Source organism: Eublepharis macularius, chromosome 2 (assembly GCF_028583425.1).
Source record: "Eublepharis macularius isolate TG4126 chromosome 2, MPM_Emac_v1.0, whole genome shotgun sequence".
Taxonomy (NCBI): domain Eukaryota; kingdom Metazoa; phylum Chordata; class Lepidosauria; order Squamata; family Eublepharidae; genus Eublepharis; species Eublepharis macularius.
Genome location: NC_072791.1, coordinates 15,529,951 through 15,544,604, shown reverse-complemented (window position 1 = coordinate 15,544,604; position 14,654 = coordinate 15,529,951). Strand labels below are relative to the sequence as shown.

At 47.6% G+C, this 14,654-nt stretch overlaps 1 protein-coding gene across 1 annotated transcript in view; it reads left to right on the top strand.

Annotated features, from left to right (window-relative positions):
• Positions 1–14,654, top strand: part of ESR2 (estrogen receptor 2) — an 81,049-nt gene that overhangs the window by 48,384 nt on the left and 18,011 nt on the right. Inside the window, exons 8-9 of the mRNA XM_054970753.1 lie at positions 6,502–6,801; positions 13,794–13,932. Coding sequence (XP_054826728.1) covers positions 6,502–6,801; positions 13,794–13,932 — 439 coding nt within the window. The remainder of the gene's footprint in view (positions 1–6,501; positions 6,802–13,793; positions 13,933–14,654) is intronic.

The window sequence follows — 14,654 nt, the reverse complement described above, 5'->3', positions numbered from 1 at the left end:
TAACCACTGTTCCTCCATCATTTAATAAACAGTTATAGATTGCTTCATCTGCAGGACTCCGTGTCTGTCTCTTATTATGATTGGCTAAAGGGACATTCGGGACACCGGTTGTGTCCAACACACGAAATTGCTATCAGTTCAAACAGGTCAACCGCCATTAATGGTTGTTTAGGGGTACTTAGAATAACACTGAGCAGTAGGATTTTATTTAAAAAAAAACAGCATGCATTTATGACTGGTTTATACAATCTTTGACTTTTAATTGTTTATTCCCTGGCAAGTGGAACAGTTGTGCAGAAAGGAAGGGGGAGAAGTAAAACTCGATTGGGCTGGGTGAGTACATGCACGAGTGAAAAGCTGGGTGTGATGTACTGTACTGTTAGGAATGAATAATTGAAGCAATCTGCCAAATGGGTAGATTAATTTGTCAAAAAAAATCACAACTCACAAACAGGGTAAGTGTTGGAGCATGGTTGAGATAGATATAGGGGTACTGTGAAGCTGTTAGGAGATGCTCTCTGGGGAAAACGTGCTCCCTCCCATATCTGAGTAACCACAAAAGCTCTTTCTTCCTTCTTTCAGTGCAGTTGATTACAGATCTCCACACGCTTTATTTAATTTGTTTCCAGCTGTGCAATTTAGGCATGATGCCCTGTTCTGCTCTATTCAGATTAATGTTTCAATATGCTAATGGCGTGCCGCTCTATTTTTCCTTTTTGACAAGAGTCAAGCGAGGCACTGGATGCTTTGAACATGCGTCTGTACACAGTTGTGAGCTAGACAAAAGTCAGCATGTGGACGTTTAATCCGGCCCTCGATCAATAATTGTGCACCTGAAAGATGAGCTGCTTCCAGATGGATAGAAATTTGCCATAGTGATCCATGTTGCGATCGCATCCGAGTTAAATTGCTGCAAAGCACTGTGTGTTACGCTGCCTAGGGACATTTCCTGAAAATGCCAGTAGGTTCAGAACGCCCTTGAAAAAAACAAAGTTGGATCAATGACTTTCTGTACCCTAGGTGGGGCTGGCCTGAAAAATGCCCCTCTCCGGCCCTATTGGCCAGCCCATGCAGTCACATTCTGGAAGTGCCACAAGCCACCAACTAACTAAGTGACTCGTGGCTAACTTGCCCACTAATGCAATGGGAGAAAATAGGGGATAACAGTGGCAAAACCTGAAAGTGGCACTGCTTCTGAGGAATGCTCTAGGAATCTCCTTTGTTTCTATGGTAAAGATCATAGAAATTTGGGAGTTCCTGCAACACTGCCTGGAAGGGGAATATGCCAGACTAAACAAAATAAGTCTTCTCCTGCTGCTGGAATAGAATGACAGGGAGGGACAGGCAAATCTCTCTGGGGAGGGAGTTCCAAAATTTTGGCACTACAACCACGAAGGCCCTTTCCTTAGTTGTCAGCCACCTAGCCTCAGATGTGGGGCTCCCAAAGCAAGGCCTCCAAAGATCACCATTGTGGAAGGGCAGACCCCCAGACCAAGCGTTCCTCTCCACTCCCGCTTCACACCAACCAGACCTAGTCCAAATGCCGCATGAAAACAAGTCCCATTTGTTGGTCAGCTCTGTGGTCTCCAAGGCCACCAGAGCCCCTCTTCCAGACGTTATTCCCCTAGTGGCCACACCTGGCAGCCCATCAGGGGCCTTTGAGACAATAGCTGTTTTCACATGTCTTACCGGTTCCGGTATGTTGTGCAAAGCTCCCACAAGGACAGCGTCTTCCTGGCGCGATTTCTCGGTTCTTGCACGAAATCGTGCCAGGAAGACGCTGTCCTTGTGGGAGCTTTGCGCAACGTACCGGAGCCAGTAAGATGTGTGAAAACAGCCAATGGCTTCTTTATTTATGGCAGTGACAAATTAAAAGTTTTATATAATTAAAAACAAACCTAAAAATATTACCAAAAAAATCCAAAAACAACTAATCAACATACAAAAACATAATACAGAAAAAAAGAAGAAAAACAGTCTAAACTAAAAGGTTTTCTCCTTTTCTCGGCGGTTTCTTGGGACAGGTGGCAGAAAGAGCCAAGGTGGGATTTGCAGCTCTGTGGAGCAATACCTGTGCCCTGAGTCCACCTGGTCTTGGTTCAGCCCCCATCAACTGTGGGGAGGGAGAGACTCTGAACGGAGGCATGTAAGGTGCCATCCCTCCAAAACACGGGTAGTAGTAAACAAAGCACAACTTTATTCAGAACACAGTTTGAAACAAAGGCTGTATCCCCATGGGTGGTCTGCTCTGCCCTGTGCTGGTCTTGGAAACACCTGCACCACAGGGGCCCTCTATTTGTCCCATTTCTGTGTTTTCCTTCGTTTGGCTGCAGTCTTTCCCAAACCCAGTCAAAAGCACCTTTGGACCTTGCATGCATACACCACTGGTGACAGGGTTTCTGGCGCCCACGGCCAGCCCCGCATGCGCACGCGTGTGCCCCGGACTGCGTGATAACGTCATCACGTGATGACATCATCACACGGCAAAGCCGGGCCCATTGACCGGTGGGTGGCTGGAGCAGCATGTGGAGGCTGCCCGCGCTCTGTACACCGTGCCGACCGCCTGCTGTGCCTGGCCCGTGGCTGCTGTGCCCGGCCGGGGGTGTGTGGCGGCGGTGGCAGCGGTGGTGCGGGGCTGGCCGGCTTGAAGCAGCTGTGGGCCAGGCACACCAGCTCCATGGTGTGTGCCTCCACCCCCAGTGCCCCTCCGGCGCCCCCTCCGGCACCCCAGCACCCGTGGTGCCCGCCTCACTGCCTCAATGGTGGCGCTGGCTCTGCATGCATAGGAAGTTGCACATTTTTGCAGGTTCTGCCCACATTGGCACAATTTCCCTTGCCTCAGCCACTATTCTCCTCCCATAACATTTTTTTCTTTTATATTGAGAAATGCAGATCACTGTATATATTGCAGCGGCTGAGGCAAGGCAAGTGTGAGAAGAAGAGCCATGTGCCCATTTGCAGCAGCAAGGACAGCTGCTCAGAGAGCCCCCCTCTGTGTGGCTGCAGTCAAAAATAGGCAGTGGAAGCCCAGGAGAGTTCTTGTGAGCAGTTTGCTGAGATCCAGCCTGCGGGCCTCTGGGAACTGGAAACCTGGGCTAAAACAAACAACATGTACGTCAACAGAGATAAATGCAAAGTTCTGCATTTAGGAAGGAAAAATCAAAAGCATAATTATAGGATGGGGGAGACTTGTCTTGGCAGTAGTATGTGCGAAAAGGACCTAGGGGTCTTAGTAGACCGTACACTGACATGAGTCAGCAGTGTGATGTGGTAGCTAAAAAGGCAAATGTGATTTTGGGCTGTATCAACAGAAGCATAGTGTCCAGATCATGCGAAGTGATGGTATTGCTCTACTCTGCTCTGGTTAGAACTCACCTAGAGTGTTGTGTTCAGTTTTGGGCACCACAATTTCAGACAGATACAGACAAGCTGGAACGTGTCCAGAGGAGGGCAACAAAGATGGTGAGGGGTCTAGAGACCAAGTCCTATGAGGAAAGGTTGAAGGAGCTCAGTATGTTTAGCCTGGAGAGGAGACGACTGAGAGGTGATATGATAACCATCTTCAAGTACTTGAAGGGCCGTCAAACAGAGGATGGTGCGGAGTTGTTTTCTGCTGCCCTGGAAGGTCGGATCAGAACCAATGGGTGGAAAGAGTTCTTGCTGAATGTATTGTCGAAGGCTTTCACGGCCGGAGAACAATGGTTGTTGGGGGTTTTCCGGGCTGTATTGCCGTGGTCTTGGCATTGTAGTTCCTGACGTTTCCTGATTAATCAGATTTTCCCAGAGGATGTAACAGCCTTATTCCATCATTGTCTGACAACCAGTTACTTCCAATGGGACAACGAATTCTATGAACAGATGGATGGGGTGGCCATGGGGAGCCCACTCAGCCCAGTTATAGCAAACTTCTACATGGAACATTTTGAAAAAACAGCTCTAGAATCAGCACCCCACAAACCCAGTGTATGGTTCCGGTTTGTGGATGATACATTCATCATTTGGAGCCATGGGGAGGAAGAATTGAGGGAGTTTTTGAATCATCTCAACAACATCCACCTGAACATACAATTCACAATGGAGAAAGAAAGTGAGGGAAAACTCTCATTCCTGGATACCTTGGTCATCCGCAAAGCAAACTTTCAGTTAGGTCACAAGGTCTACAGGAAACCAACTCACACTGATCGGTACTTACACAAAAACTCCAATCACCACCCCCGACAGAAAAGAGGCATAATGAAAACATTAGTGGATCGTGCAAGACGGATATGTGAGCCGCGCTTTCTCAATGAGGAAATTAATCATCTAAACCACGCACTTCAGGCAAATGGCTACTCCAGAAATGAAATCCGAAGAGCAATCAAACCCAGGATGAATCAAACAACCAAGGAAAAACAGTCACCTACAGGAAAAGTGTTTTTGCCATATATCAAAGGAATTACTGATCAGATGGGAAAGCTTATGGAAAAGCATAACCTTCAAGCAGTATTCAGACCCACCCGAAAAATACAACAGATGCTACGATCAGCAAAAGACAGCAGAGACCCCCTCACCTCTGCAGGAGTATACCGTATACCCTGCAGCTGTGGACAAGTTTACATCGGGACCACAAAGCGTAGCATCCAGACAAGAATAAAAGAACATGAAAGACACTGCAGACTTGGACAGCCTGAAAAATCAGCAGTGGCTGAACATAGCCTAACTCAAACAGGGCACAGTATCTTATTCCAGGACACCAAAATACTGGACAACACTTCCAACTACTTTGTCAGACTGCACAGGGAAGCCATTGAAATTCACAAGCATAAGCAAAACTTCAACAGGAAAGAAGAAACCTTAAGAATGAACAGAGCATGGGCTCCAGTTCTGAAAAACACCAGGCCAACAAAACACTCCACACCCGACAATAGCCCTGCAGAGAAGATTAGCACATCAAGCACCAATCCATATGCAAAAGAACCTCCTCAGGATACAGTGAAGCCTCCCGCCATTAGCATTCCACACCCTGGGAAACTCTTACAGAATGACTCAGCTCAACCCCACCCCTCCTGAGTAGATACAAATGACCTACATCTTTTCCACACTGTGACACTGAGAGATCTCTGTCTTTTGGTGCTACACCTCTGAAGATGCCAGCCACAGCTGCTGGCGAAACGTCAGGAACTACAATGCCAAGACCATGGCAATACAGCCCGGAAACCCCCCAACAACCATAGTTCTTGCTGAACATTAGGAAGAACTTCCTGACAGTTAGAGCAGTCTCTCAGTGGAACAGGCTTCCTCGGGAGATGGTGGGCGCTCCTTCTTTGGGGTTTTTAAAGCAAAGGCTAGATGGCCATCTGACAGCAATGCTGATTCTGTGAACCTGGGCAGATCATGATGGGGAGAACATCAGTGTTTAGTTCTTGTGACCCTTCTTACATGGCCAGGGTAATGCTGATTGCCACCTTGGGGTCAGGTAGCAATTTTCTCCAGGCCAGTTTGGCTAGGGATCCTGGAGGTGTTTTGCCATTTTCTGCGCATGGAGCAGGAGTCACTGGGGCAGTCAAGGGGGGGGGGGTAGTTGTGAATTTCCTGCATTGTGCAGGGGGTTGGACTAGATGACCCTAGAGGTATCTTCCAACCTATGATTCTATTCTATGAAATATTCACATCATGTCAAATCCACACTTTCTCTAAGTAATGATTAAAAGCTCTCTTTTTTTGAATGTCAAAATCCCTCCCCACTTGTATTACTGATGAGGGATGGAGAAGCAGCGTGGTAGAGCTTGATCTCATCAGGTCTTGTAAGTTCAGCAGGGTCAGCCCCATTCAGTATTTGGATGGGAGACTACCAAGGAAGATGAGGGTTGCGATAGTAAACTGTCTCTGTTCCTCTCTTGCCGTAAAAACCTTTGATGGGCTGCTGTAAGTCAGTTGCAACTTGATGGCACTCATATACATATTGCTGATGAATGGGTTCATCGGCCCCTGGAACAAATTGGAGGAAATTGAATTAGATCTGAATGTTCTTTTCTCAATTTCATCATTGACTACTCTCTTCTTAAGGGGAAAATATTTCAAAGCAGGGCTTTTTCTGGGAAAAGAGGTGGTGGAACTCAGTGGGTTGCCCTTGGATAAAATGGTCACATGGCTGGTGGCCCTGCCCCCTGATCTCCAGACAGAGGGGAGTTTAGATTGCCCTCCGCGCCTCCACGCTGCTGCAGCGCAATCGAACCTCCCCTCTGTCTGGAGATCAGGGGGCGGGGCCACCAGCCATGTGACCATTTTCAAGAGGTTCCGGAACTCCATTCCACCACGTTCCAACTGAAAAAAAGCCCTGTTTCAAAGGGTTGTGAAATTCAGTAATGAGCTTGTCAGCAAAATTTTTTTATCCTCATCATTATGACTTTTAAAAAATAATTATTAGAGTTTTCCCCTGCATAAGTGCATGTGATATTTGGGTTATTTAAACATATCAAAAACAACAAAGGTCATATGGTTTTGTAACTTTTAAAACTCTAGGGTCGAGACGGGAGCGCTGTGGGTATCGTATCATACGCCGCCATCGTAACTCGGAAGATCCGGTGCCTTGCTTAGGTAAAGTGAAAAAGAATCCTGAAAATGCCGCCCAAGCGAAAGAGCTCCTTGTTAATACACTCAGCCCAGAACAGTTCGTTTCAATATTACTTGAAGCCGAGCCCCCCGATGTGTTGGTGAGCCGTCCCAACAAGCCGTTTACGGAAGCTTCCATGATGATGTCTTTGACGAAACTTGCAGACAAAGAACTGGTCCATATGATTGGCTGGGCCAAAAAAATTCCCGGTAAGGATTCTGATGTAACATTTAACCCATAAGTATCAACTGGAGCAACATGGCATAATTGCATTCAGGGCTTTTTTTCAGCTGGAACGCGGTGGAACGGAGTTCTGGCACCTCTTGAAAATGGTCACATGGCCGGTGGCCCCGCCCCCTAATCTCCAGACAGAGAGGAGTTTAGATTGCCCTCCACACCACTCGGCGGGGCCACCGGCCATGTGACCATTTTCGCGAAGGGCGATTTAAACTTTAAAAATCTTCCCCCTTGTTCCAGCTGACGTCATTGTGACGGTCCTGGGAGCATGTCAAGTGATGTCATTGTGCAATCCTGGGAGCATGCGCACACTTTGTGCATGCGCATGTGGTACCAGGGGCACCACCTCCTGCTAAGAGTTGCCCCCTGTGCTGGCAACCCACTGAGTTTCACCTCCTCTTTTCCCAGAAAAAAAGCCCTGATTGCATTCATCATATGAGCTGGTTACGGCTGTAGGTCAGTAACAAAACGTATACCATGCTGAGAGACTGTCTTGCATTCAGTCCTTGACATCTCCAAACAGAATTTAAATAGCAAGTTTTGGAAAGACTTCTGTCTGAGATCTAACACAGTGGTTGTCAGCCAAAGTAGCACTGGACTTGATGGACAGGGCAATCCTAATTTCAGGTAGGAAGCCATGTTGGTCTGCAGTAGAGTACAGAGGTACCTTGGAGACCAATGAGATGGTAACGAGAAGGGAGCTCTGACCCTTGAAAGCTTCTACCCTGAAAATCTTGTTGGTCTCTAAGGTTCCACTGGACACAAATGCAGTGCAATCTTAAGAACGCTTTCCTGGAAGTAAGTCCTGTTGAATAAACCTGAGTAGACCGGCTTAGGATTGTTCTCTTATAGTCCGAGTACCAGTATAAGGCAGTTCCTTATGTTTTATTTATTCAGATGTAGATACTGTACCTAGGGGGAACGTGCAGGAACACAGTTCCAGCAGTTCCCCAAAGAGGTCACTCGTCAGGTGGCCCCACCCACCTGACTCTGGGCCCGTTTCAGCCTGGATTGGGGCCAAAACGGCCTGGGTCGGGCCTCTGGCAGGAGGTGGATCACTCTCCCACTCAGCAGCAGCCTGGTCCTGACCATTTTGGGTCCTATTTTGGCCCTGAATGGCAAGGATTGGGTCCAAAACAGCCAGGATAGGTGATGTCAGGTGGTGTGGCATATGCAAATCAGTTATGCCAATGACACACTTCTGGTGATGGCAAGGGGCGTAGCATATGCTAATGAGTTATGCTAATGAGTTCCTCCAGCTCTTTTTCTACGAAATGACCCGAGTGTACCAATGAACAGTCCAATCCTAAACACAGTTATTCCAGTCTAAGCCCATTGTAATGCCTGTGTTTGAACCCAGGACTTCTGGCATATAAGCCAGATGCTTTACCAGTGAGCCACAGCCCCTGCCGTGTGTCATCAGCTGCTTCTTGTAGAGCATGTTACAGTAGTCTACTTCAGAGGTCGCTAAAACGTCAATTACCATGGCTAGGTCATTGCTGTACAGGAAGGGGCTTCATTGACCTTGATCCAACTTGCCATGTATATCTGACGGACAGGACCCAGGAATAATGTGAGGAAAATATAATGTTCAGTGGGTTGAAATTAAATCAAATGAGTTTTTGGCTAAACATTAGGAAGATTTTCCTGACAGTTAGAGCAGTCTCTCGGCGGAACAGGCTTCCTCAGGAGGTGGTGGGCTCTCCTTCTTTGTTGGTTACAGCAATGCTGATTTTGTGATCCTAGGCAGATCATGAGAGGGAGTGCAGGAAGAGTTACATCAGTGTTTAGTTCTCATGGCCCCTTCTTACATGCCCAGGGCAATGCCAATCACCACTTTGGGGTCAGGAAGCAATTTTCCCCAGGCCAGTTTGTCCAGGGATTCTGGAGTTCTTTTGCTATCTTCTGGGGTCACTGGGGCTGTGTATGGGGGAGGTAGTTGTGAATTTCCTGCATTGTGCAGGGAGTTGGACTAGATGACTCTAGAGGTCCCTTCCAACCCTATGATTCGATGATTCTTGCGATACTCTCGCAGTGAGACTCTTGCACCCAGGGCTCATTTTGAGGGGGAACGCACAGGAACGCAGTTCCAGCAGTTCCCCAAAGAGGTCACATGTCAGGGGGCCCTGTCCACCTGACTCTCGGCCATTTTGGGCCCGTTTCAGCCTGGATTGAGGTCGAAACAGCCCAGATCAGGCCTCTGATGGGTGGTGGATCACTCTCCCACTCAGTAGTGGCCCGATCCTGACCATTTCGGGCCCATTTTCAGCCATTTTTAGCCCCTTTTTGCCATTTTGGACCCAATTTCAGCCCTGAATTGGTCCAAAACAGCCAGGATAGGTGATGCCAGGGGGTGTGGCATACGCAAATCAATTATGCTAATGACACACTTCCGGTGATGGCAAGGGGCATGGCATATGCTAATGAGTTATGCTAATGAGTTATTCTAATGAGTTCCTCCAGTTGTTTTTCTACGAAATTACACCTGCTTGCACCTAGTTATATAGAACACAAAGGGATCATAGCACTACAATTTCTGATGTGACAATATCAACATGTATACATTTTCCCAATTATTTGAGCGCACTGAACTTAATGACAGCGCAATCTCTATGGAGCTGCACCCTTTTAAGCCCATTGACTTCAGTGGTCTTACGTGGGTGTAACTCTGCTTAGGATTTATTTAGTTCGTTTATTTATAGCCTGCCTTTCTCTCCGAGACTCAAGGTGAAATGCAGAGTACAAGAAGCAGTTTCAGTCCACTTTACTTAAAAATAAATAAATACAAGCATAACTGATGAGTTGCTTTTGGGGGCATCTGAGCACTAAACTGACTTTTTAAATAAAGGCCATTTCCACACACTCTTAAAGGGATGGCCCACTGCAGCTTTTGGGGATGCACTTTCTGCACTCCCAAAAAAGATGCTGAAAAGATGGAGGCCAAATGGAAGCCAAACGGCCCGCAGCTTATTTTGCAAACGGAGCCATGTAGATTCCTAGGGGAAAGCCGCCAGTGTTCAGTGAGTGAGCCATCCCTTTAAGAGTGTGTGGAAATAGCCAACGCCTGGCCCTCTCATGGCTGGCCTGAGGCTGGCACCCTAGGAGAGCTGTGGACTTGGCGTCCCAATTTGTTCCAATATCTTGGTGTGATGTTTAATTATGATTTGACCTGGAACTCCCATATAAATCTGTCATAGGAAAGACCCAAGTGACATTAACTATTCTTAAGAAATTCTTTTATATCAAAGTTCGTCAACTCATCCCGCTTGTGTTAATGTTATATAAAGCCATCACTCTTCCCAAATTGCTCAGTGCCTGTAGGCTGTTAAGTTACAAAGCGCCCCCAGAATTAACATGAATCCCTTCGGTCCTTTACAATTGTAATTGTTGAATCCTGCAAGAGAACACTTGCCCCATGTGTGTTGGGATAGGTGTACCTACTCCGGCCTGGGAAATCCCTGCAAATTTGGGGGCAGCGCTTGTAGAGGGGGGAACGTGGGGAGGGTTTTCACTTATGGATAGCGTTGCTACCTCCAGGTTGGAAAATTCCTGAAGATTTTAAGAGTGGAGCCTGGAAAGGGGTTTGGGAAGGGCAGGAACCTCAGCACAGTACAATGCCATAGGGTCCATCCTCCAAAGCAGCCATTTTGGGAAGTGAGGGAAGGAAGGAGTGTATCTTACTTTACTCCTCCAGGGACAGTGATGGTCCAGGTGGGGCGTCCCATTTGAACAGAGCCACATCTGACACAGTCTAGTTCCTCCATGAGGTCCACCTCCCGGTGCAGGGTTTGGGTTCCTATCCTCCACTCCCTCGGTTGGCTTCCCGTAACCCTAGCTTTAACACCAGGAAGTTCATAACACTGCCCCCCCTCTTCCTGTCACATGACCCTGACATCACAGGGAGTCCCTCGCTCAGAAGGAACTGGAACTATTTGCCTCAAAATCCAGGAGGTGAATGGTTGCAGAATAGAGGAATATAAGTGGGGGACCTGCAAGGACTTGTTGGGGGACCTCACCCCCCCACACACACTATTTCCTCTTTCCCTTTCCTGGCAGTCCCCACTCTCTTTCCTGCTTCCTTCTCTCCTTCTCACCCACCAGCCGAGCTATCTTTAATTACTCCTGTCTTCAGCTCTCCCCTTTCCTCTCCCCTGGAAGTGTCTACTCAGTTCTAGTCACTGTGCAGTGTCAGCCACTGCCCCAGTTGCACTGAGTCAGCCAGCAAGCTGGGCCCAGTTATGCAGTGGGGAACACCGAAGGACTTTTCCCTGAATCCTCTCACCACCTTATTATTTCCTCCTCCTGGCAGCCCCCATATGCTCATGTTTCCATGCTTCCTTCCTTCCTTCCTTTTATCTGCTCTCCCCATCTTTGGCTATACTTATTATCTATTTACTTCATTTATAAAGTAAGCCCAACCCCTCCCCAGGCTCCACCCCCAAATCTTTAGGAATTGCCTAACTAGGGTTGCCGGGTCCCCTTCCCCTACTGGCAGGAGACAGGACCCAGCACTTAAGTTCTTGGTGCTCCTGATGCAAACGCAATCCTGTGCCAGCACAATGATGTCACTTCCAGGAAATGATGTCATTAGGCAAGGCTGAGGAGCGCACACATGCTTTGCAGCAGGTCAGTTTGGGCTCCAAACAGGCCTGATTCGGCACGTTTGTGGCCCAAATTGTCCCACTGTGAAGTGTGCAGTGCAATGACAGCAGTGACGTCATCGTGCCAGCCCCGGGAGTGGGCCCAGGAGGGCCATTCCCTGCCTTTCCCCTCCCTGGCCAGGTAAGCAGTAGTGGAGAGGGAGGGTAAAAGGTGGGATCAGGGAATCCCCTGCACCCACCAGCGGAATAGGATCCCTATTCCTAACCCAGAGTTGACAACCCTAGAGCAACTATATGTTACACCCAACTACATATAACAAAGCTACAATGTTTCAGAATGGGGGCCAGGTTGACCTAGGGCTGCCAGTCCCCCAATGGGGGGGTTGTGTCCCTCTCCTGCCACCATTTAATTGTCTTTGCTAAAAACCACTCCTCCCCAAAGTCCTTTGCATATGGGAAGGCATCCTGTTTTACGTTTCCCTGGAACACGCAGTTTGCACTCCGTGGCGTCTGCTGCACATTTTTCTTACCTTTCTTCCTTCTCATTTTCCTCTCTTATTTTTTTTTTTAAATCCTTCTTACACTTTCCTCCTCTGTACCAGAATATCTTCGTCAAGTGTCTGGCTCTTCCCATAATGCTTTGCTGCCGGTGCCAGCTAGAACAGCAGGCTTCCTCTGACTCACTCCCGGCAACTTTCACGCTGTTCTTGCTCTCGGGATGCGGCATGTAGGAGGGTGCAGGAGATCACGTAGGGTGGATAAGCATCCGTGGATGTGCCGTGGGCCCTAATGTTAAGAAGCGAAGTTACCCAGGCCTTTTATTTAACCATTTGGTGAGGATTCTTTGAGAGGGCACAACATCACACTACAAGGGCATAGCTTTGCACCCTGCCACGAATTCCACATTGATGCTTTTTTCTTTTCTCAAATTGCTGTAGCGATTGCTTGCTTGCTTGCGTTTCCTTCTGCTGCATCTTTCTTTCCTGCTTAGGCAAAAACATTGCTGGTGAAATAGAAATACTCTGCTGTGAAAAAAGGAAGATGAAACTTTTAATTGGCTTTGCTCCTTACAAACCAGCTTCATCCAGTTTGCCAACCATACGAAGTTGGAGTTCTGTTTTTCTTTTAAACATTCTGTTAAGGACTCAATTCATATTGACTGGCAGACCGGCGAGCAATCGAATATTTTTCACCAGAGACACACATGGAGACAATACTCCCTCCTTTCCCTGTTTGATAGCGTCCTTCTAAGGGTCAAGCTACAAGTGACGAATGACACTTGAACGGCAAGTGAACAGACTCACGTCACGTGTATTCCTCCCTGTTCACTTGCGCTCCACTTGATCACTATGTGATGGTCACTATGGGCCTCCACTAGGGAGGCCCGCCTGGCGTCGACCAGGGCCAGGGCCTTTTCAGTCCTGGCCCCGACCTGGTGGAATGCTCTGTCTTGCGAGACAAGGACCCGGCAGGATTTGCTTGCATTTTGCCGGGCCTGTAAGACAGAGCTATTCCGCCAGGCATATGGCTAACGCCGGGCAGTGCCCGCCCCCCCCCATGAAGGGGGGGGGGGTTAAACCATCACCCCTATGCAAACACAGAGGCATGTATGAACCACTATGCAGCATGAATTGTTATATTTAATGTTTTTAAATGTATTATTTAATGTTTTTAAATGTTTTTAAACATGTTTGTATTTGTTATCCGCCCTGAGCCTGCGAAAGCGGGGAGGGCGGAATATAAATATAATAATAAAAAATAAAAAATAAAAATAAAAAGTGAAGCGCAAGTGGAGTGCAAGTGAACAGGGAGGAATACACGTGAGTCTGTTCACTTGCCGTTCAAGTGTCATTCGTCACTTGTAGCTTGGCCCTAAGTCTTCAAATATTTTGGGTTGCCAAATTCAGCTTGGAAAATTCCTGGAGATTTGGGGGTGGAGCCTGGGGAGGGCTGGGTTTGTTGAGGGGAGAGACCTTAGTGGCGTATAATGCCATACAATCCACCTTCCGAGGCAGCCATTTTCTCTGGAGGGACTTATCTCTGTAGTCAAGAGATAGTACAACTGAAGAGTCAGTTGTATTTCTGGGAGATCTCCAGGCTCCACCTGGAGGATGGCAAGGCTACACATTTTAAATGTGCATTCCCTACAACAGAAGGGTGCACAGCCCTCCAAGGCCAGCATGACCCAAAGACAAACTGATACCCACCCCAGCTTGAGGAAATTCACAATATATTTTTTCAGTCAAGTTCAAAGATATAAAGGAAGTTGTAGCTCCTTGCTCTTCATGAAATTAATTTGTTGTGTTTCAGAATGGATATCCTGGGTGTTTTTGATTTAATGACCCCCTCCCTTTTTTTTAAAGGTTTCATAGAGCTAAGCCTGTATGACCAAGTCAGGCTCTTGGAAAGCTGTTGGTTGGAAGTCTTAATGGTGGGCCTGATGTGGAGATCTATTGATCATCCCGGCAAGCTAATCTTTGCACCAGACCTTGTGCTAGACAGGTGAGAAAATAAGCATATTTGGTTTGGAAGTACTTAAAGTCCCCCCTCCCCTGTCTTCAAATTGAGGTTCACTTTATTAAAGGAAAGGCAGCCTTCACAAGAGATCATGGTTGCAACCAGCGGGAGATGGAGGAGACAGAGACCTATGGGGGGGGGGCACAGTTGGCATCCCAACATGATGATAGCACTTCTCATGCAACCCAAAAGTGATGTCATCGCAGCAGGGTGACACTCTGTTATTCATCCCAAACTCTATGGTTTAACCATAGAGTTTTGTGCAAAGGTGGTGGGCTCTCCTTCTTGGAGATTTTTAAGCAGAGGCTAGATGGCCATTTGACAGCAATGTTGATTCTATGAACCCAGGCAGATCATGAGAGGGAGGGCAGGAAGGGTTACATCAGTGCTTAGTTCTCGTGGCCCCTTCTTACACACCCAGGGTAATGCCAAGAGCTATTTTGGGGTCAGGAAGAAATTTTCTCCAGGCCAGTTTGGCTAGGGATCCTGATGGTGTTTTGCCATTTTCTGGGCATGGAGCAGGGGTCACTGATGGTGTTGGCGGCAGGGAGGGAGTTGTGAATTTCCTTCGTTCTGCAGGAGGTTGGACTAGATGACCCTGGAGGCACCTTCCAACCCTATGATTCTATGAAATACTAGTGTTACCCAATGTAATATCACTTTTGGATTGTACAGGAATTGGTGTTATGACTCATCACATCGGGGAC